A 21,917-nucleotide genomic window follows, 5' to 3' on the forward strand; every position below is an offset into this window, starting at 1 on the left:
TTAACTTTTTTTCAAGTTTTCCTATCCATGATGCTATCAATTTCAAGGAGACTGAAATTGCTATACTTCAATATTTCAAAAAAATGAAATTTTAAATTTATTTTTGTCACCTCTAGCTAATTCAGAAGAAATCATAGAAGGAAATTCTGTTGATTCATCAATCCAGCAAGTGAGGGGGAGTGGAAGCCAGAAGGTGATCACCATAGTGACTGATGGAGTCCCTCTCGGTAATATCCAAACTGCAATTCCTACTAGAGCCATTGGCCAGCCATTTATTGTAACTATGCAAGATGGACAGCAAGGTGAGTTACCCCATTAGATAGTTGTTTATGAAAAGATACATTTTAAAAAAGTTTTTCTTAGATGAACAAAATTCTTAATTTTAATATAATCCAGTTGATCGTTTCTTTTATACTAAGTGGTTTTTTTATTAATTTATTGGAGTGACATTAATAAAATTATAAAGGTTTCTGGTGTACAATTCTGTTTTTTTTTTAAGATTTTATTTATTGATTTTATATAGAGAGAAAGAGAGTAGAGGGGTTGAGGGAGGAGAAGTATCATCTCATAGTTGTTTCACCTTAGCTGTTCATTGATTGCTTCTCCTATGTGCCATGCCCAGGCAAGCCCAGGGTTTTGAACTGGTGACCTCTGCATTCCAGGTCAATGTTCTATCCACTGCTCCACCACAGGTCAGGCTGGTGTACAATTCTGTAATGCATCATCTGTATATTGTATTGTGTGCTCACCACCCAAGTTAAGAAAAGATATTTTAGACACTGAACTCTCTTCTAAAAATAAGGCATTAGGGTGAGTAGTGGGAATGCAAGAATGTCAGATGCCAGGTGGGACAAGGAAGCTCTGCAAAAGAAAGAGGAACCAGGCTGCCAAGGCAAATTTTCTTAATAGATATAAAATGTGTGAGTAAAAACCATAAACTGGTAGAAACAGCAAATGATAGAAACCAGTAGGTCACAGAAAAGAAAATACTGATGGTTCTTCAGCCTACTTCATTCATAGCATAAGAAATGCAAATAAATACTGTAAAGATACCATTATAACATTATGTTGTCCAGGGTGTGGAGAAACAGGCACTCTATTAAATTGCCAGTGAGAACATAAATTAATGCGTCCTCTAAAGAGCAAATTGGCAGTATCTATCACTATTAATGATGCACATACCTTTTGGCAAAAAGTTATATTCCTACGAATTTATATCCACACACAGAAATGACATATATAATGTTATTCATTCCAGCATTATTTAAATCATCAATGATTGAAAAGAACTAAAGTACATGTTAATAGGGAACTGGATAAATAAATTATGGTACAAATACTCTGCAGCTATTAAAAACAGTGAGGGCCTTACCAGGCGGTGGCACAGTAGCTAGAGGGTTGGATTGGGATGTAGAGGACCCAGGTTTGAAGCCCTGAGGTCGCCAGCTTGAGTGCAGGCTCAACAGCTTGAGCACAGGGTCACTGGCTTGAGTGTGGGATAATAAACATGATCCCATGGTTGCTGGCTTGAAGCCCAAGGTCACTGGCTTGAACCCAAGGTCACTGCCTTGAGCAAAGGGTCACTTGCTCTGCTGTCTCCCCCTGCCCCCCGTCAAGGCATATATGAGAAAGCAATCAGTGAACAACTAAGGTGCCATAGCAAAGAATTGATGCTTTTAATCTCTCTCTCTTCTTGTATGTCCCTCTCTCTGTCTCTATCACAAAAATAAATAAAACTAAAAACAGGAATTTCTTATGTGCTAGTATGGTCTGAATCTCTAAATATATGAAGTGACCAAAGGAACACACAGGACAGGGTATAGAGCAGGGGTCCCCAAACTACGGCCCGCGGGCCACATGCGGCCCCCTGAGGCCATTTATCCGGCCCCCGCTGCACTTCCGGAAGGGGCACCTCTTTCATTGGTGGTCAATGAAAGGAGCACATTGGCCCTGGCCGGTTGGCTCAGCGGTAGAGCGTCGGCCTAGCGTGCGGAGGACCCGGGTTCGATTCCGGCCAGGGCACACAGGAGAAGCGCCCATTTGCTTCTCCACCCCTCCGCTGCGCTTTCCTCTCTGTCTCTCTCTTCCCCTCCCGCAGCCAAGGCTCCATTGGAGCAAAGATGGCCCGGGCGCTGGGGATGGCTCTGTGGCCTCTGCCCCATGCGCTAGAGTGGCTCTGGTCGCAACATGGCGACGCCCAGGATGGGCAGAGCATCGCCCCTGGTGGGCGTGCCGGGCGGATCCTGGTCGGGCGCATGCGGGAGTCTGACTGTCTCTCCCTGTTTCCAGCTTCAGAAAAATGAAAACAAAACAAAACAAAACAAAAACAAACAAACAAAAAAAAAAAACAAAAGAAAGGAGCACACTGACCATCTCATTAGCCAAAAGCAGGCCCATAGTTCCCATTGAAATACTGGTCAGTTTCTTGATTTAAATTTACTTGTTTTTTATTTTAAATATTGTATTTGTTCCCGTTTTGTTTTTTTACTTTAAAATAAGATATGTGCAGTGTGCATAGGGATTTGTTCATAGTTTTTTTTATAGTCCGGCCCTCCAACGGTCTGAGGGACAATGAACTGGCCCCCTGTGTAAAAAGTTTGGGGACCCCTGGTATAGAGTATGCTTTATTATTTATTTATTTATTTTTGACAGGGACAGCGAGAGAGACAGAGAGAGGGACAGTTAAGGACAGACCAGAAGGGAGAAGCATCAATTGTTCATTGTAACACCTTAGTTGTTCATTGACTGCTTTCTCGTATGTTCTTTGATGTGGTGGGGGTGGTGGCTACAGCAGAGCAAGTAACCCCTTGCTCAAGCCAGCAACCTTGGGCTTCAAGCCAGTGACCTTTGGTCTCAAACCAGCGACCCCACACTCAAGCTGGTTAGCGTAAGCGCAAGCTGGCAACCTCAGGGTTTTGAACCTGGGTCCTCAGCATCGTAGTCCAATGCTCTATCCACTGCGCCACTGCCTGATCAGGCGCTACTTTTTTTTTTTTTTTTTTTTTGTATTTTTCTGAAGCTGGAAACGGGGAGAAACAGTCAGACAGACTTCCGCATGCGCCCGACCGGGATCCACCCGGCACGCCCACCAGGGACGATGCTCTGCCCACCAGGAGGCGATGCTCTGCCCCTCCGGGGCGTTGCTCCGCCATGACCAGAGCCACTCTAGCGCCTGGGGCAGAGGCCAAGGAGCCATCCCGAGCGCCCGGGCCATCTTTGCTCCAATGGAGCCTTGGCTGCGGGAGGGGAAGAGAGAGAGAGAGAGGAAAGAGGGAGGGGTGGAGAAGCAAATGGGCGCCTCTCCTATGCGCCCTGGCCAGGAATTGAACCCGGGTCCCCCGCACGCCAGGCCGATGCTCTACCACTGAGCCAACCGGCCAGGGCCTACATTTTTATTTTTTAAAGGAGAAACATATGTATGATATATTTGCTAATGTATTCATAGATCATCTCTGGGAGGACATTCAGTGATAATATTGATAACATTGGTTGGTTTCTGGGGGGACATCTGAGTAGCTGGGATCAATGGGAAGCTTTTTACTGTATATGCTTTTTTTTTTTTTTACAGAGACAGTGCGAGAGTCAGAGAGAGGGATAGATAGGGACAGACAGGAACGCAGAGAGATGAGAAGCATCGATCATCAGTTTTTCGTTGTGGCACTTAGTTGTTCATTGATTGCTTTCTCATATGTTCCTTGACCGTGGGCCTTCAGCAGACCAAGTAACCCCTTGCTCAAGCTAGCGACCTTGGGTCCAAGCTGGTCAGCCTTGTTCAAACCAGTTGAGCCTGCGCTCAAGCTGGCGACCTCAGGGTCTTGAACCTGGGTCCTCCGCATCCCAGTTCGACGCTCTATCCACTGCACCTCCGCCTGGTCAGGCTGTATATGCTTTTATAGCTTTTAATTTTTGAACCATGTGAATGTATTACTTATTTTTCTTTTGTTTTTTGTTTGTTTTCAGTGATAATATTGATAACATTGGTTGGTTTCTGGGGGGACATCTGAGTAGTTTGGGATCAATACAGCTTTTCACTGTATATGCTTTTTTTTTTTTTTTTTTTTTTTTACAGAGATAGACAGAGAGAGGGATAGACAGGGACAGACAGACAGGAACGGAGAGATGAGAAGCATCAATCATTAGTTTTTCATTGCTCATTGCGACATCTTACTTGTTCATTGATTGCTTTCTCATATGTGCCTTGACTGCGGGCCTTCAGCAGACCAAGTAACCCCTTGCTCCAGGCAGCGCCCTTGGGTCCAAGCTGGTGAGCTTTTGCTCAAACCAGATGAGCCCGCACTCAAGCTGGCGACCTCGGGGTCTCAAACCTGGGTCCTTGGCATCCCAGTCTGACACTCTATCCACTGTGCTACTGCCTGGTCAGGCAATGTATCATATTACTTATTCAAAACGTACCTAAGTATTTTATTTATTGATTTTAGAGAGAGAAAGGCGGGGGGGGGGGGGGAGAATGGGAAGCATCAACTAATATACTTCTCATATGTGCCTTGACCAGGCAAGCCAAGAGTTTCAAACCAGTGATTCGGTCAATGGTCCATGCTTTTTCCACTGCACTACCACAGACCAGGCAATCATGGGTTGATACTTGTATGTGTCCTGACTGGGAATCAAACCCACAACCTTGGCATATTGGGACAATTCTCTAACCCACTGATCAACCTGGCCAGGGCCCAACCACACTACTTTTAAAAAATGTGTTTAACCAGACCCAAAGAAAGAACGATGAGATTTTATGAATTATCTGCAGGAAATTTTAAATCCCAGACTAAAGTTCTATTTCCACTTATATATATAAGCTGCTTTTCATTGCTACCAATTAATACAGAGAATACAGTTGACTCAGAGAATATAAGCTAACTCTTTTTGTTTTGGGAGAAAGAAAGAGGGAGTGGGAGGGAGGGAGATGAGAAGCATCAACTTGGAGTTGTGGCACCTTAGTTGTTCATTGATTGCCTTCTCATATGTGCCTTGACCTGGAGGCTCCAGCACAGCAAGTGACTCCTTGCTCAAGCCAGCAACATTGGGCTCAAGCCAGTGACCATGGGATCATGTCAGTGATCCCATGCTCAAGCTGGTAACCCCACACTGAAGCTGGCAAGCCTGGGGTTTCAAACCTGAGGCCTCAGTGTCCCAGGTCGACTCTATCCACTGAGCCACTACCAGTCAGACGAAATATAGCTAATTTTTAAATCAATCAAACCAAATAACTAGGTAAACCTTCTGTTTTAAACAAAAATTATAATTCATCTTAAAACCTAAATATAATTTTTAACTTGTTATTTTGAGATAATTTTAGATTCATGTACAATTGGAAGAAATGATACCTAGAGATCTCATATACATCATCTGATTTCCCCCAGTAGTAACATTTTGCTTAACTATAGTGTAATACCACACAGAGGAAATTGACATTGATAAAAATCCACCAACCTTACTGAGATTTCTTCCCAGTTTTTTATATGCGTTCATTTGTGTGTTTGTGTATGTACTTAGTTCTATGCAATTTAATACATGTATAATTTTGTATGAGTACCACCACAGTCAAGACAACAGAATAGTTTCATCACAAGGATCCCTTGTGCTACTCTTTTATACCCACAGTTAACCTCCCTTTCCACCTTATTCCTAATCCCTGGCAACAACTAACTCCTCTGTTTTTCTTTCTCTATACTTTTGTCATTTTAAGAATGTTACATAAGGGGTCCTGGCTGGATAGCTTGGTTGGTTAGGGCGTCATCCCAAAGTGTGGAGGTTGTTGGTTTGATCAAGGCACATACAGGAACAGCTTGATGTTTCTGTCTGTTCATCTGTCTGTCTTTCTCCCCACCCCCACCCCTGTACCTCTCTCACTGAAATAAATTTTTTAGAAAAAGAATGTTACTTAAATGAGATCGTATGTAACATTTTGAGATTGGCTTTTTTCTTTTAGCATAATTTTCTTAAGATCTATCCAAGTTGTTGTCTGTTTGAATAGTTCATTCCTTTTTATTGCTGAATGTTATTCCATGATAAGGATGTAACACAGTTTGCTTAACTATTCATCCATTGAAGGATATTTGTTTCTAGTTTTGGGCTATCTCTAAAGCTGTTATGATCAATCATGTACAGATTTGTGGGAACATAAATTTTCAGTTCCCTGGAATAAATGCCCAAAAGTGCAATTGCTAGGTCATATGGTAAGTGCCTATTTAGTTTTGTAAGAAACTTCCAAACTATTTTCTAGGATGACTGCCATTTTACATTCCTACCAGGAATTTATGAATAATTCAGTTTCTCTACATTATTACCAGTATTTGGTGTTATCACTATGTTTTAAAATTTTAGCCATTCTCAAGGGAAGCAAAAGGTAAAATATACAAATGGGACTACATCAAACTAAAAAGTTTTTTTTTGTTTGTTTTTGTTTTTGTTTTTTACAGGGACAGAGAGAGAGTCAGAGAGAGGAATAGATAGGGACAGACAGGCAGGAACGGAGAGAGATGAGAAGCATCAATCATCAGTTTTTCGTTGCGACACCTTAGTTGTTCATTGATTGCTTTCTCGTATGTGCCCTGACCGTGGGCCTTCAGCAGACCTAGTAACCCCTTGCTTGAGCCAATGACCTTGGGTCCAAGCTGGTGACCTTTTTTTTGCTCAAACCTGATGAGCCCGCGCTCAAGCTGGTGACCTCAGGGTCTCGAACCTGGGTCCTTCCGCATCCCAGTCCGACACTCTATCCACTGCGCCACCACCTGGTCAGGCTAAAACGTTTTTGCAGAGCAAAGGAAACCATCAACAAACCAAAGAGACAGCCTACTAAATGGGAGAACATATTTGTTTTGGGGGGGGGGGGGGGTTGTTTTGTTTTTTTAAGATTTTAATTTTAATATTTTACTCTATTTTTTGTGTGTGTGTCTTTTTCTGAAGCTGGAAACGGGGAGAGATAGTCAGACAGACTCCCGCATGTGCCTGACCGGGATCCACCCGGCACGCCCACCAGGGGCGATACTCTGCCCCTCCGGGGCGTCGCTCTGCCGTGACCAGAGCCACTCTAGCGCCCGGGGCAGAGGCCAAGGAGCCATCCCCAGCACCCGGGCCATCCTTGCTCCAATGGAGCCTTGGCTGCGGGAGGGGAAGAGAGAGACAGAGAGGAAGGGGGGGGGGGTGGAGAAGCAAATGGGCGCCTCTCCCATGTGCCCTGGCCGGGAATCGAACCCGGGTCCCCCGCACGCCAGGCCGACGCTCTACCGCTATGCCAACCGGCCAGGGCTATTTTACTCTATTTTTTAAATTTTTTATTTATTCATTTTAGAGAGGAGAGAGACAGAGACAGAGAAAAGGGGAGGAGCAGGAAGCATCAATTCCCATATGTGCCTTGACCAGACAAGTGCAGGGTTTTGAACCGGTGACCTCAGCGTTCTAGGCCAATACTTTATCCATTGCGCCACCACAGGTCAGGCCAGGAGAACATATTTGTTAATGATACATCTGGTAAGGGGTTAATATCCAAAATTTATAAACAATCCAATTAAAAACATGGGCAGAGGATCTGAATATATATGATACTTCTCCAAAGAGTACATACCGATGGCCAGTAGATGTGAAAAGATGCTCAATGTCTCTATTTATCAGAAAAATGCAAATTAAAACTATATACCTGTGAGAATGTCTATCATCAATAAATCAACACCCTAGCTGGGTGGATCAGTTGGTTAGAGTGTTATCCTAATACATAAATGTTGCAGGTTCGATCCCCAGTTAGGGCACATACAAGAAACAACCAATGAATGCATAAATAAGTGGAACAACAAATTGATGTTTCTCTCTATATATATCCATTTCCCTCTCTCTAATATCAATCAATAAATCTAATTTTATTTTAAAATTATAAATCAACAAACAACAAGTATTAGTAAGGATGTGGAGAAAAGGGAACCCTTGTGCACTCTTGGGGATTGCAAATTGGTGCCGCTGCTATGGTAAGCAGTATGAAAGGTCCTCAAAAATTTAGAAATAGAACTACCTTATGACCCAACAATTCCATTTCTGGGCATATATCCAAGGGAACCCAAAACACTAATTAGAAAAGGGATATGCACCCCTATGTTCATCTCACTGTTATTAGCAATAGACAAGATGTAGAAGCAACCCAAGTGTCCATGAGTAGACAAGTGGATAAAAATGTAGTGTTACAGCCTGACCAGGTGGTGGCGCAGTGGCGAGCTTAGACTGGGACACACAGGACCCAGGTTCAAAACCCCGAAGTCACCAGCTTGAGTACGGGCTCATCTGGCTTGAGCACGGGCTCACCAGCTTGAGCGCAGGATTGCTGGCTTGAGCGTGGTATCATAGACATGATACCATGGTTGCTGTCTTGAGCCCAAAGGTTTCTGGCTTGAAGCCCAAGGTCACTGGCTTGAGCAAGGGGTCACTTGCTCTGCTGTAGGCCCCCCCACCCTCACCCCCATTAAGTCACACATGAGAAAGCAGTCAATGAACAACTAAGGCGCTGCAATAAAGAATTGATGCTTCTCATCTCTCTCCCTTCTGTCTGTCTGTCCCTATCCGTCTCTTTCTCTCTCTCTGTGTCACAAAAATAAATAAATCTTATATAAATAAAAATGTAAATGTTCGTTTGTTCAAAATCTTAAATCTCCGAAAGTTCTTTTTTTGTGTATGTGGCAGAAACAGAGCCAGAGAGAGGGACAGATAGGGACAGACAGAAAGGAAGAGAGATGAGAAGCATCAATTCTTCGTTGCAGCTCCTTAGTTGTTCATTGATTGATTTCTCATATGTGCCTTGACTGGGGGGCCAAAGCAGACCAAGTGAGCCTTGCTCAAACCAGATGAGTCTGCGCTCAAGTTGGCGACCTCAGGGTTTCTTTTTATTTTATTTTATTTTATTTTATTATTTTGTATTTTTCTGAAGCTGGAAACAGGGAGGCAGTCAGACAGACTCCTGCATGCGCCCGACCGGGATCCACCTGGCACGCCCACCAGGGGGCGATGCTCTGCCCATCCTGGGCGTCGCTCTGTCATGACCAGAGCCACTCTAGCGCCTGGGGCAGAGGCCAAGGAGCCATCCCCAGTGCCCGGGCCATCTTTTGCTCCAATGGAGCCTCGGCTGCGGGAGGGGAAGAGAGAGACAGAGAGGAAGGAGAGGGGGAGGGGTGGAGAAGCAGATGGGCGCCTCTCCTGTGTGCCCTGGCCGGGAATCGAACCTGGGACTTCCGTACGCCAGGCCGATGATCTACCACTGAGCCAACCAGCCAGGGCCAAAACCTCAGGGTTTCGAACCTGGGTCCTCCATGTTCCAGTCCGACACTCTCTCCACTGCGCCACCACCACCTGGTCAGGCTCCGAAAGTTCTTCACGAAAGTTCTTCACCTATTGCTTTAAAAATTTGACACAACATTGCATTTGAATACACATGTGTTTTTATGGGGTTTTTTGTTTGTTTGTTTTTTACACGGACAGAGAGAGAGTCAGAGAGAGGGATAAATAGGGACAGACAGATTGGAACGGAGAGAGATGAGAAGCATCAATCATCAGTTTTTTGTTGCAACACCTTAGTTGTTCATTGATTGCTTTCTCATATGCGCCTTGACTGTGGGCCTTCAGCAGACTGAGTAACCCCTTGCTTGAGCCAGTGACCTTGGGTCCAAGCTGGGGAGCTTTGCTCAAACCAGATGAGCCTGTGCTCAAGCTGGCAACCTCGAGGTCTCGAACCTGGGTCCTCCGCACCCCAGTCCAACGCTCTATCCACTGCGCCACCGCCTGGTCAGGCTGTTTTTATGTTTTTATATACCTACTATTATATAGATGTCACACCTGTGACAGGTAAAATCATGCTTTTTTTGAGAAACAGCTTCATCTGTTGGACGTAAAAACAACACATGCTATACTAAATATTTTATTCCATTTCAATGTTATGGGAGAAATATAAATCACACATGGCTGAAGATATTTCCGACAAATATGCAAGGAAAATTCAAATATGAACATGGATTTCACAGCAGAAATCTACAACAAAGCGTTGATAATGATTGAAGATTTGTGCTTAGAAATCGCGAACATTTCCAGTCTACCTGAATCATTACCAGCTAGAAGCAGCAGTCATTGGGACTTGGACGTGAGCTGCAAAGTATAGAATTGTGACAATTCCAGTGCCATGCGGACTTTTCCTGGAGATGGACTTTTACTGGACTTCTGCTCCTTGTGACAGCTCCTAACAGACTGAACTGGGGTTGGGTTGCATTTTTCAGGGATTTGGCATGGTGTTGGGGCCAACTTGGACTTGGTGAACATGTTAAGGACACTACTCTTTTATGGATTCTTGCTGTATTGGCCAAGAGTTTGCTTAAAGGCTTTAATCACTGTAAAAAAAAAAAATAGAAGACTGGATAAAGAAGATGTGGCACATATACACCATGGTATACTATTCAGCCATAAGAAATGATGACATCGGATCACTTACAACAAAATGGTGGGATCTTGATAACATTATACGGAGTGAAATAAGTAAATCAGAAAAAAACAAGAACTGCAAGATTCCATACATTGGTGGGACATAAAAACGAGACTAAGAGACATGGACAAGAGTGTGGTGGTTACGGGGGGCGGGGGGAGGGAAGGAGGGCGAGGGGGAGGGGGAGAGGGAGGGGCACAAAGAAAACTAGATAGAAGGTGACGGAGGACAATCTTTCTTTGGGTGATGGGTATGCAACAGAATTGAATGACAAGATAACCTGGACATGTTTTCTTTGAATATATGTACCCTGATTTATTGATGTCACCCCATTAAAATACAAATTTATTTATTAAAAAAAAGAAATCGCAAACAAAGTTCTCAATCAATTGGGAATGCCATCACCGAATCGATCTGCTGCTGCTTCGTTTGATGTAGAATTGCATCGTGAACAAAATTACAACACGGGTGATCTTTTGTCATATGTGCAGTCAAATATTCCTAAGCTAACGCTTGAGCAAAAAGGCATTTACGATCAAATAATGCAAACTGTCAATAACGAGGTTGGAGAAATCTTCTTAGATGTGCCAGGAGGAATTGGTAAGACGTTCTTAATTAGGTTGATTCTGGCAGCAATTCGAACCCAAGATGACATAGCCTTAGCTCTTGCGTCATCCGGAATAGCTGTAATATTGCTACCAAGTGAAAGAACTGCTCATTCTGCTTTGAAATTGCCATTGAACATGCAATTCATTGAAACTCCCATATGCAACATTTCCAAAGCATCCGGCATGGGAGAAGTATTGCAGAAATGCAAACTTATTGTTTGGGATGAATGCACAATGGCACACAAAAAAATCTCTCGAGGCTCTTGATCAGGGGTCCCTAAACTTCGGCCCCTGGGCTGCATGCAGCCCCCTGAGGCCATTTATCCGACCCCCACTGCACTTCCAGAAGGGGCACTTCTTTCATTGGTGGTCAGTGAGAGGAGCACATTGACCATCTCATTAGCCAAAAGCAGGCCCATAGTTCCCATTGAAATACTGGTCAGTTTGTTGATTTAAATTTACTTGTTCTTTATTTTAAATACTGTATTTGTTCCCATTTTGTTTTTTTACTTTAAGATATGTGCAGTGTGCATAGGGATTTGTTCATAGTTTTTTTTATAGTCCGGCCCTCCAAGGGTCTAAGGGACAGTGAACTGGCCCCCTGTGTAAAAAGTTTGGGGACCCCTGCTCTTGATCAATCATTGCAAGATTTGCGTGGAAACATCAGACCATTTGGGAATGCATTAATATTGCTTACAGGAGCCTGACCAGGTGGTGGCGCAGTGGATAGAGCATTGGACTGGGATGCAGAGGAGTCAGGTTCGAGACCCCGAGGTCGCCAGTTTGAGCGCGGGCTCATCTGATTTGAGAAAAGCTCACCAGCTTGGACCCAAGGTCGCTGGCTTGAGCAAGGGGTTACTCAGTCTGCTGAAGGCCCACAGTCAAGGCACATATGAGAAAGCAATCAATGAACAACTAAGGTGTCACAATGAAAAACTAATGATTGATGCTTCTCATCTCTCTTCGTTCCTGTCTATTCCTCTCTCTGACTCTGTCTCTGTAAAAAAAAAAAAAAATTGCTTGCGGGAGATTTCAGGCAAACATTACCTATAATTCCTCGATCGACACCAGCTGATGAAATAAATGCTTGCCTGAAATACTCTACTTTGTGGTGACATGTAAAGACGTTAAAATTAACTACAAATATGCATGTCCAGCTGCAAAACGATCGATCAGCTGAGATATTCTCACTTCAATTGCTGGAAATTGGGAACAGAAAGATGCCAGTTGATCTGACCTCAGGATGAATTTTATTGCCTCATAACTTCTGCAATTTAGTGACGTCAAAAGAATTGGTTGAAAAAGTATTTCCCAATATTCAAACCAATTATAAGAATCACGATTGGCTGAGTGAACAAGCTATTCTTGTGGCCAAGAACAAAGACGTCTACAAACTTAACAATATTATTCAGTCTAACATTCAAGGCGAGGCAGTCACATACAAGTCCATCGACACTGTTGTGGAAGCAGATGAAGCGGTTAATTATCCAACAGAATATTTAAATTCACTCGATCTATCAGGGATGCCACCGCACATACTGCAATTGAAAATCAGCATGCCAATTATGTTGCAAAATACAAACCAGCCAAAGCTTTGCAACGGCACATGGCTTGCAGTAAAAAAATTAATGAGCAACGTTGTAGAAGCCATAATCTTGACAGGACCTTTCAAAGGTGAAGATGTCCTCATTCCTCGCATTCCTATGATTCCAATGGATATGCCATTTCAATTTAAGAGATTGGAGTTCCCAATTCAGTTGGCGTTTGCAATCACCATCAACAAAGCTCAGGGCTAATCTTTAGAATTGTGCGGTTTAGATCTAGACACAGATTGCTTCTCACATGGACACTATATGTTGTGTGTTCTAGAGTCGGCAAACCAGACAACCTCTAGATCTGCACAGACAATGGAACAACAAAAAATATTGTATACCCTCAAGCATTGTGAAATTAAACATATTAGAAACTTGCACTTTCTCTTTTCTTTCTTTTCCATTTAACCAGGATGAGCCACAGCAATGCGTGGCCGGGTACAGCTAGTAAATAAATAAAAACATAGTGGTACAGTCCTGGCCAGATAACTGGGTTGGTTAAAGTATCATCCTGATACATAAAGGTTGAGGATTCGTTCCCTGGTAAGGGCACATACAGGAACAGATTGGTGTGTCTGTTTTCCTTCCTTTCTCTAAAATCATACAGTAAAACATACATTTAAGAAAATAGCGCCTGACCAGGTGGTGACGCAGTGGATAGAGCGTCGGACTGGGATGCGGAAGGACCCAGGTTCGAGACCCCAAGGTCACCAGCTTGAGTGCGGGCTCATCTGGCTTGAGCAAAGAGCTCACCAGCTTGGACCCAAGGTCGCTGACTCCAGCAGGGGGTTACTCGGTCTGCTGAAGGCCCGCGGTCAAGGCACATGTGAGAAAGCAATCAATGAACAACTAAGAAGTTGCAACGCACAACGAGAAACTGATGATTGATGCTTCTCATCTCTCTCTGTTCCTGTCTGTCTGTCCCTGTCTATCTCTGCCTCTGTAAAAAAAATAAAAATAAAAAAAATAGCAGTGGTACATAACTGTCAACTGGTGGTTGTTGGTGTTAATTCAGTGTCACCAGGAATCCCCAACTTGGAGTGTGATAAAGAAGGAAACTTTATTCAGGGCAAACAACTCAATGGTGATGCAGCACAGCAGTGAAAACACAACTCTGGAACAGCTCAGTTGTGATACAATACAGCTGTGAAAACAGCACAGGTATGGAACAGCTCAATTGTGATACACATTGCTGTGCAAACAACACAGCAGCTAGGTGGCCCCCAGGATCAGCCCCTTCTTTAGTTAGGCAGCTCAGCTCAGCTCCACTGCCAATTTGCTCTTCTTCAGTGTTTCAGCTCTAGCCAGGGGGATGGCAGTCTTCAGTCTAAAAGGGAAAGTGCATTTCAGCCAGAGGGGAGCTGGCTTATCTGGATAGAAGTCCCTGCCCCTCATCCCTGAATGGTCCATCCTCATACAAATGAGGATTTCAAATCCTTACAGTTTGATTGGTCCAAATCAATCTGATCAGAATAGAGCTTCTGTGATTGGTCAGAGCTACAGAGCTTCGAGTGGATGGGGAAAGCCTCAGTCCTATTGATTGAAGTAGGATTCCAGGAACTCCTTTATAAGGGCTGGTTTAGATGGCAGAGATGCAGTTCAATACAGATTTCGCTCTCAAGTGCAGTTTGCATGAAAGGCTCTTGTGTAGAAATGGCTGCTAGGTTCTGTTTGTGTGTTTGTTTTTTTTATTTTTTATTTTTTTGGTATTTTTCTGAAGCTGGAAACGGGGAGGCAGTCAGACAGACTCCCACATGCCCCTGACCAGGATCCACCTGGTATTCCCACCAAGGGGCTATGCTCTGTCCATTCAGGGCGTCACTCTGTTGTGACCAGAGCCACTCTAGCGCCTGAGGCAGAGGCCATGGAGCCATCCTCAGTGCCCAGGCCATCTTTGCTCCAATGGAGCCTCTGCTGCGGGAGGGGAAGAGAGAGACAGAGAGGAAGGAGAGGGGGAGGGGAGGAGAAGCAGATGGGCGCCTCTCCTATGTGCCCTGGCCGGGAATCAAACCTGGGACTTCCGCATGCTAGGCCGATGCTCTACCACTGAGCCAATGGGCCAGGGCTGTGTGTTTGTTTGTTTTTTTATTATTTTTTATTTTTATTTTTTATTTATTTATTTTTTTACAGAGACAGAGTCAGAGAGAGGGATAGACAGACAGGAACGGAGAGATGAGAAGCATCAATCATTAGTTTTCCGTTGAATGTTGCAACACCTTAGTTGTTCATTGATTGCTTTCTCACATGTGCCTTGACCTCGGGCCTTCGGCAGACCGAGTAACCCCTTGCTTGAGCCAGGGGTTGACCTTGGGCCCAAGCTGGTGAGCTTTTTGCTCAAGCCAGATGAGCTGCGCTCAAGCTGGCGACCTCGGGGTCTCGAACCTGGGTCCTCTGCATCCCAGTCCGACGCTCTATCCACTGCACCACCACCTGGTCAGGCTGTGTGTGTGTGTGTGTGTTTGTTTTTAATTTGAGCCCATTTAGCTATCACGAGTCCTTCTTAGTAGGTGTATTCATTCTCAGGTTCACACTATATAAAACAATATTACTGAACCATAAAAACAAATGAAATCTTACCGTTTGCAACAACATAGACCTAGAGCAGTGGTTTTTGACCATCAGTCCATGGACTAGTGCCAGTCAATGAAAGAGTTTATTAACCACCCTGATGTTGCATGAAGATTAAAGACCCAATGATTATAAACTCTATAATCCTCATACAACATCAGGGTAGTTAACTCTTTTGCGGACAGGCACTGGTCCGCAGACTAGCAGTTGAAAACCACTGGGTTAGAACATCATCCCAATAATACATCAAGATTGTGGGTTCAATCCCTGGTCAGGCACAAAGGAGAATCAACAAATGAATGCATAAGTAGAACAACAAATTGATATTTCTCCTCTCTCTCTCCCTTCCTCTCTAAAATAAATATTTTAAAATAAAATGCAAAGGCATATAAAAATAATATATCAAAGAATATTTCAGTTTGAAACAGCAAAACCTCTTTGTTTTACAATGTATTCATCACCTCTAATTGGTGTCCTTTGCCTTGTAGTTCTCACTGTACCTGCTGGTCAGGTTGCAGAGGAGACTATAATTGAAGAAGAAGAGGAAGAAGAAGCAGAGAAGTTGCCATTGACTAAGAAACCAAGGATAGAGGAGGTGACAAACAATGTGGAGGAAAGCAAGGTAATATTTTTAGCAATGTGGAGAAAAGAGAAACTAAAGAATCAAAAGCCAAAACTTGAGCATGACCAGGCAGTGGCGCAGTGGATAGAGCATCGGACTGGGATGTGGAGGACCCAGGTTCGAGACCCCAAGGTCGGGCTCATCTGCTTTGAGCAAAGCTCACCAGCTTGGACCCAAGGTCGCTGGCTCAAGCAAGGGGTTACTCAGTCTGCTGTAGCCCCACGGTCAAGGCACATAGGAGAAAGCAATCAATGAACAACTAAAGTTCCACAATGAAAAACTGATGATTGATGCTTCTCATTTCTCCGTTCCTGTCTGTCTGTCCCTATCTATCCCTCTCTCTGACTCTCTCTCTCTATCTCTGTAAAAAAAAAAAAAAAAAAAAAGCCAAAACTTTAAAGGCCTGAACTCTTCTTTATCTTTTTGTGTACTCTCTGGATAATCTGTGATCAGGAATTCTTTTTTTTTTTTTTTACGTGGTTTTTTTTTTTTTTTTTGTATTTTTCTGAAGCTGGAAACGGGGAGAGACAGTCAGACAGACTCCCGCATGCGCCCGACCGGGATCCACCCGGGACGCCCACCAGGGGCAACGCTCCGCCCACCAGGGGGCGATGCTCCACCCCTCCGAGGTGTCGCTCTGCCGACCAGAGCCACTCTAGCGCCTGGGGCAGAGGCCAAGGAGCCATCCCCAGCGCCCGGGCCATCTTTGCTCCAATGGAGCCTTGGCTGCGGGAGGGGAAAAGAGAGACAGAGAGGAAGGGGTGGGTGGAGAAGCAAATGGGCGCCTCTCCTATGTGCCCTGGCTGGGAATCAAACCCGGGTCCCCCACACGCCAGGCCGACGCTCCACCGCTGAGCCAACCGGCCAGGGCCTGATCAGGAATTCTTACCTGGTGGTGACGTGGTTTACTTTCACAGGAAGGCACTGAAAGAGAGCTACTACAGCAGCAGCTCCAAGAGGCCAATCGAAGAGCCCAGGAATACCGACACCAGCTCCTAAAGAAGGAGCAGGAGGCGGAACAGTACCGCCTCAAGCTGGAGGCGATGGCCCGACAACAGCCCAATGGAGTTGATTTCACCATGGTTGAAGAGGTGGCTGAGGTAGATGCTGTAGTAGTCACAGAAGGGGAGATGGAAGAGAGTGAGACTGAAGTGACTGGGGCAGGTGCAACCACAGAGCCTCACACTGGAGTTTCCATGGAAACTGTTTCATCTTAACATACAAGGGACACAATTTGTACTGTTATTCTTTTTCCTCTTTTTAAAAGAAAATACAGAGGATGAACCTTGTATAAAAATTAAGAATGGCCTTAAGAAGAAAACTATCACAGGGTATAATTCTTGGGCCTCAAGAAGGCTCTCTATGCAACTGGAAATATCAAAGCCAAATTTAGGGAACAGTTCTTCTGAGGAACCAAAAAAATGACCAAAATTTTCAGCTTACACCATTGCTTTAAGCATAGAGGTAAAAGAATGCTGCATGTTGTAGATTGTAACTGACCTTTTTTTATTAAAAAGTTTTACTTTCTATCAAAATATTTTTTTAATATTCCTGATACGGACCCACCCAGATCCTTTAATAGTTGTATCATAAAGTGACCTGAAAATTTGCCTTAGATTTATGATGTGTATCTGTTACAGAAGAAAACTAATTGGGAGGAAGTTTCAGAGTAAGCTTTGGGGAAGAAAAAAAAGACATATTCCACTTCCAAAGGAGCAGGCACTTCCCACTGTCCTGAATTAATTTCACTGAAAAGGAATTTGTGATTGCCTGACTAAATTTGCATCCATTGTGTGTCCGTAGCTCAGCTGCCAGTTTAAGAAACTGAAATATAATTTTTTTTTCTGTGACAGAGGGACAGATAAGGACAGACAGGAAGGGAGAGAGATGAGAAGCATCAATTCTTCATTGTGGCTCCTTAGTCTCCTTAATTGTTCATTGATTGCTTTCTCATATGTGCCTTGATCAGGGGACTGCAGCAGAGCTAGTGACCCCTTGCTCAAGACAGCAACCTTGGGCTTCAAGCCAGCGACCATGGGATCATGTCTATGATCCCACGCTCAAGCAAGTGACCCCGCACTCAAGCTGGTGAACCCACACTCAAGCCAGTGACATTGGGGTTTCGAACCTGAGTCCTCCATGTCCCAGTCCAACGCTCTATCCACTGCGCCACCACCTGGTCAGACTGAAATATAATTTTTAAAAACTGGAAAGGAAAGAAAACTTGTTTATGTGGAGAAGTGTATATAAATCCCAAATCCTCCAGGCTGTGCTTTCACCATGCTGGGAAATGGCCCAAAAGAGGCTTGTGGGGTTATGAAACAATCTGGTGTTGAAATACAAACTTTGCTCTGGCTGGATTTTATAAAATTGCCATCAGGATGGTAGTCTGTTGTTAGATCAACTTGCTTCCAACCATTTATTTATGTAATATCAAACTTTAATAGCAATTCTTTAATTTTATAAAATTTTGTTGACTTTTCTAAGGTGCCTTTCGAGTGTACGTGATATCCTCTTAAACACAATAAAAGAAGGGGATAAGAGAGACGAATACTGAGTATGTTGTACAGTTTTGTGGCCATTTGATTTGGGGTGAGTGAATTGCTGTTTCCTTAAGGTTGGACCTTATGCAGAGCTTTTGTGCCTGTAAGTGCTCAGTGTGTGCCAGCAAAGGGAGTAAGACCTATCAGTGCCATAGAGTAAGGAACCAAAGATTCTGGCCAGATACTTCATCTGCCTTATCCCTTCTCTCCCACTCCGACTGCTTCCTTTGCCTAGACACTTTTGGAAAGTGTTTTATTACTTGGTTTCTTGCCAGCTTGGAGTTTTTTCAAAAGAAAGGGAAATGTGAATGGAGAGAGGTGGTGAAGAGGTTCATTACAGAGATTACGGCTTTGCAGTTGGACCCTCAGCATTCTTGACTTGTTTGCTTGCTTTGTTGTAAATGACGAGAAGAAACCAGAGGGGGATGTGCCAAGTAAACATTTGAATGACTGTATTGAATATGGTTTTCTTAATCAGCGATCACGGGAAAGCATACATTTTTAATTTGGAATAAAACTTGACAGTTAACATGGTTCTATTTACCTTGATTAGTGAAGTAATTTGCCATAATTTTCCAGAGGTGAAAAGTCATTTGGGGCTCAAAATAATCTGAAAATATAACTCTCCAAACCAAGTCTAACAAGCAGAATTGGCTATTAGCTGCTTCTAGGCAAAAATGTCAGTTTTGATTTCAATATTGACAATTGGCCACCTTAGCTCAGTTTTCTTCATGAACTTGAGAACTTTCCAGATAACCAGAGATTCCTCTGGCTGTTTGAGAATGATGGTGAAATGCAGAGGAGCCTAGGTAAGGGTGAGGAGAAAATTATAGTATCTGCTGTCAAATTGTCCTGTTTGTTTGTGATGGGGGTTTTTTAGCCTTTTTGTGAACCAGGTGCTAACAATAAGCTGCTATTGTGTGCCATTGCAGAGCCTTAGCTTTAACTATAGATGGACCGAGTGTCATTTTAAGAACTTTTTTTGTGTGCGTAACAGAGACAGAGAGAGGGACAGATAGGGACAGACAGACAGGAAGGGAGAGAGATGAGAAGCATCAATTCTTCGTTGTGGCACCTTAGTTGTTCATTGATTGCCTTCTCATATGTGCCTTGACTAGGGGGGCTCCAGCAGAGTGAGGGAGCCCTTACTCAAGCTAGTGAGCCTTGCTCAAACCAGATGACCCCATGCTCAAGATGGTGACCTTGGGGTTCCGAATCTGGGTCCTCCGTGTCCCAGTCTAACACTCTATTTACTGCTCCACGGCTTGGTCAGGCCCAAGTGTCACTTTAGATGTGTTGTGTTTATGTTCTCAGTGTATATGTTGACTTTATTTCCTTTTTTTTTCCTTTCCTATTAAGGGAGTGGAGGTTAACAGCAGTGCAGATAATATCCAGCCCAGCCACCTCATTCTCTAGGGTAGCTCCTGATTGGGAGTGAGCAGTTTCTATCCAACACTCCCTTTTGAATACACAGAGTCCCTACTCTTTAGGGGAATTGTTTTGTCAGTTCTTATTACCGTATTTCCCCATGTATAAGATGCACCATTTTTGGGAAAAATTTGGCATCTAAAAACTGGATGCATTCTATACAGTGACTGTAGATTTTTTTACTTACATTTCCCGTTTTTTTCGCACTTGATGAGGAATTGTATGAATTTTATGATGAATGAAACTTCAGTTCAATAACTATGTAATACTTTTTTTTTTTTCAAATTTCAGGCCACAAAATTAAGGTCCATCTTATATATGGGAGCGTCTTATACATGGCAAAATACAGTATCTTTCTGTAGGAGGCTATTCCCACACACAGAAAAGTATTTAATACAGCCCAAGTCCTTCTTTCTTTTTCCAAGTCATTTTTGATGATGGGTCTCTGAGATTGGGAGTTAAAGGACAGGCTGGGATAAGGAGAGAGAGAGGAAATGTCTGGAAAGGGGTAGGTAGCAAAAAGGTATTTGTTTTTATTTACTTGAAATAGACCGCCTGACCAGGTGGTGGTGCAGTGCATAGAGTGTCAGACTGGGATGCCGAGGACCCAGGTTCAAGACCCTGAGGTCGCCAGCTTGAGCATGGGCTCATCTGGTTTGAGCAAAAGCTCACCAGCTTGGACCCAAGGTCACTGGCTCGAGCAAGGGGTTACTTGGTCTGCTGAAGGCCCGCGGTCAAGGCACATATGAGAAAGCAATCAATGAACAACTAAGGTGTCGCAATGCGCAACGAAAAAGTAATGATTGATGCTTCTCATCTCTCTGTTCCTGTCTGTCTGTCCCTGTCTATCCCTCTCTCTGACTCTCTCTCCGTCTCTGAAAAAAAAGAAGAAAAAAAAAAAAGAAAAGACCAATTAGCATCCCAGGGAAGGGAAATAAGATTTGGTCTCCAGTTGTATTGTGGTGGAGAGAAGGAGAAGTCAGGATCCTTTAAAGTAGTTAGAAGTTAAACATTAAATGCATTAATGGCAATACCATTTTATGATTTTGCATTTCTTTCGGGATCAGCCATGAAAGCTGCGGAAATGTTGCTAGATCTTTTGGGTTAGGGGATTGATTCCAAGCTGCCTATGCCAACGTTGGATTACAGAGAAGGTTCAGAATTGGTTCTAGAGCAGAAAAAACCTGGAGCCAAGGATGACTGCCTACTTTAAATAAAGCTGCTTTAATAATATTTATTATTTTTTTTAATTTTTTTAATTTTTTATTCATTTTAGAGAGGAGAGGGAGAGACAGAGAAAGAATGAGAGAGAGATAGAGAGAGAGAGAGGAGAGACAGAGAGAGAGAAGGGGGGAAGAGCTGGAAGCATCAACTCCCATATGTGCCTTGACCAGGCAAGCTCAGGGTTTCAAACCGGCGACCTCAGCATTTTGAGGTTGACGCTTTATCCACTGCGCCACCACAGGTCAGGCCAATGTTTATTTTTTAACAGAGACAGAGAGACGGATAGATAGGGACAGACAGACAGGAACGGAGAGAGATGAGAAGCATCAATCATTAGTTTTTCATTGCGACACCTTAGTTGTTCATTGATTGATTTCTCATTTGTGCCTTGACCGTGGGCCTTCAGCAGACTGAGTAACCCCTTGTTCGAGCCAGCAACCTTGGGTCCAAGCTGGTGAGCTTCGATCAAACCAGATGAGCCCATGCTCAAGCTGGCGACCTCGGGGTCTCGAACCTGGGTTCTCCACATCCCAGTCCAACACTCTATCTACTGCGCCACCGCCTGGTCAGACAAGCTGCTTTAATAATATCTTAAATAAAGCTGCCTTAATAATATCAGTGTTAATAAAGGACTTTTACACTGTACCTTTGCATTTTTATACTAAGCCTACCACCCAAGAAGAGAAAAAAATCTTAACATTTCTGTTCTTGTTCCTGGATTCAGGGAAATTACTTATAAATGTGTACATTTTCTTCCTGTCACTACCTCTATGGGATCTCTTCATTGTAATGCCAGAGTTGAGGTCTTTTAACTGCAATATGGGAGAACTTGGCTTTAGTTTTTCTGTGTTTTGAACTCAGTGCCTT

The 21,917-nt window shown here is 43.7% G+C and overlaps 1 protein-coding gene across 8 annotated transcripts in view; it reads left to right on the forward strand.

Annotated features, from left to right (window-relative positions):
- Positions 1-21,917, forward strand: part of GABPB2 (GA binding protein transcription factor subunit beta 2) — an 81,815-nt gene that overhangs the window by 38,902 nt on the left and 20,996 nt on the right. For 7 of the 8 annotated variants that reach the window (XM_066377392.1, XM_066377398.1, XM_066377397.1 and 4 more), the window contains 3 exons: positions 117-302; positions 15,722-15,855; positions 16,773-20,691. In XM_066377392.1, coding sequence (XP_066233489.1) covers positions 117-302; positions 15,722-15,855; positions 16,773-17,072 — 620 coding nt within the window. In that variant the 3' untranslated portion in view covers positions 17,073-20,691. Of the gene's footprint in view, positions 1-116; positions 303-15,721; positions 15,856-16,772; positions 20,692-21,917 lie in introns of those variants that run through there. The other variant, XM_066377400.1, reaches the window with a different exon arrangement.

Source organism: Saccopteryx leptura, chromosome 3 (assembly GCF_036850995.1).
Source record: "Saccopteryx leptura isolate mSacLep1 chromosome 3, mSacLep1_pri_phased_curated, whole genome shotgun sequence".
Taxonomy (NCBI): Eukaryota; Metazoa; Chordata; class Mammalia; order Chiroptera; family Emballonuridae; genus Saccopteryx; species Saccopteryx leptura.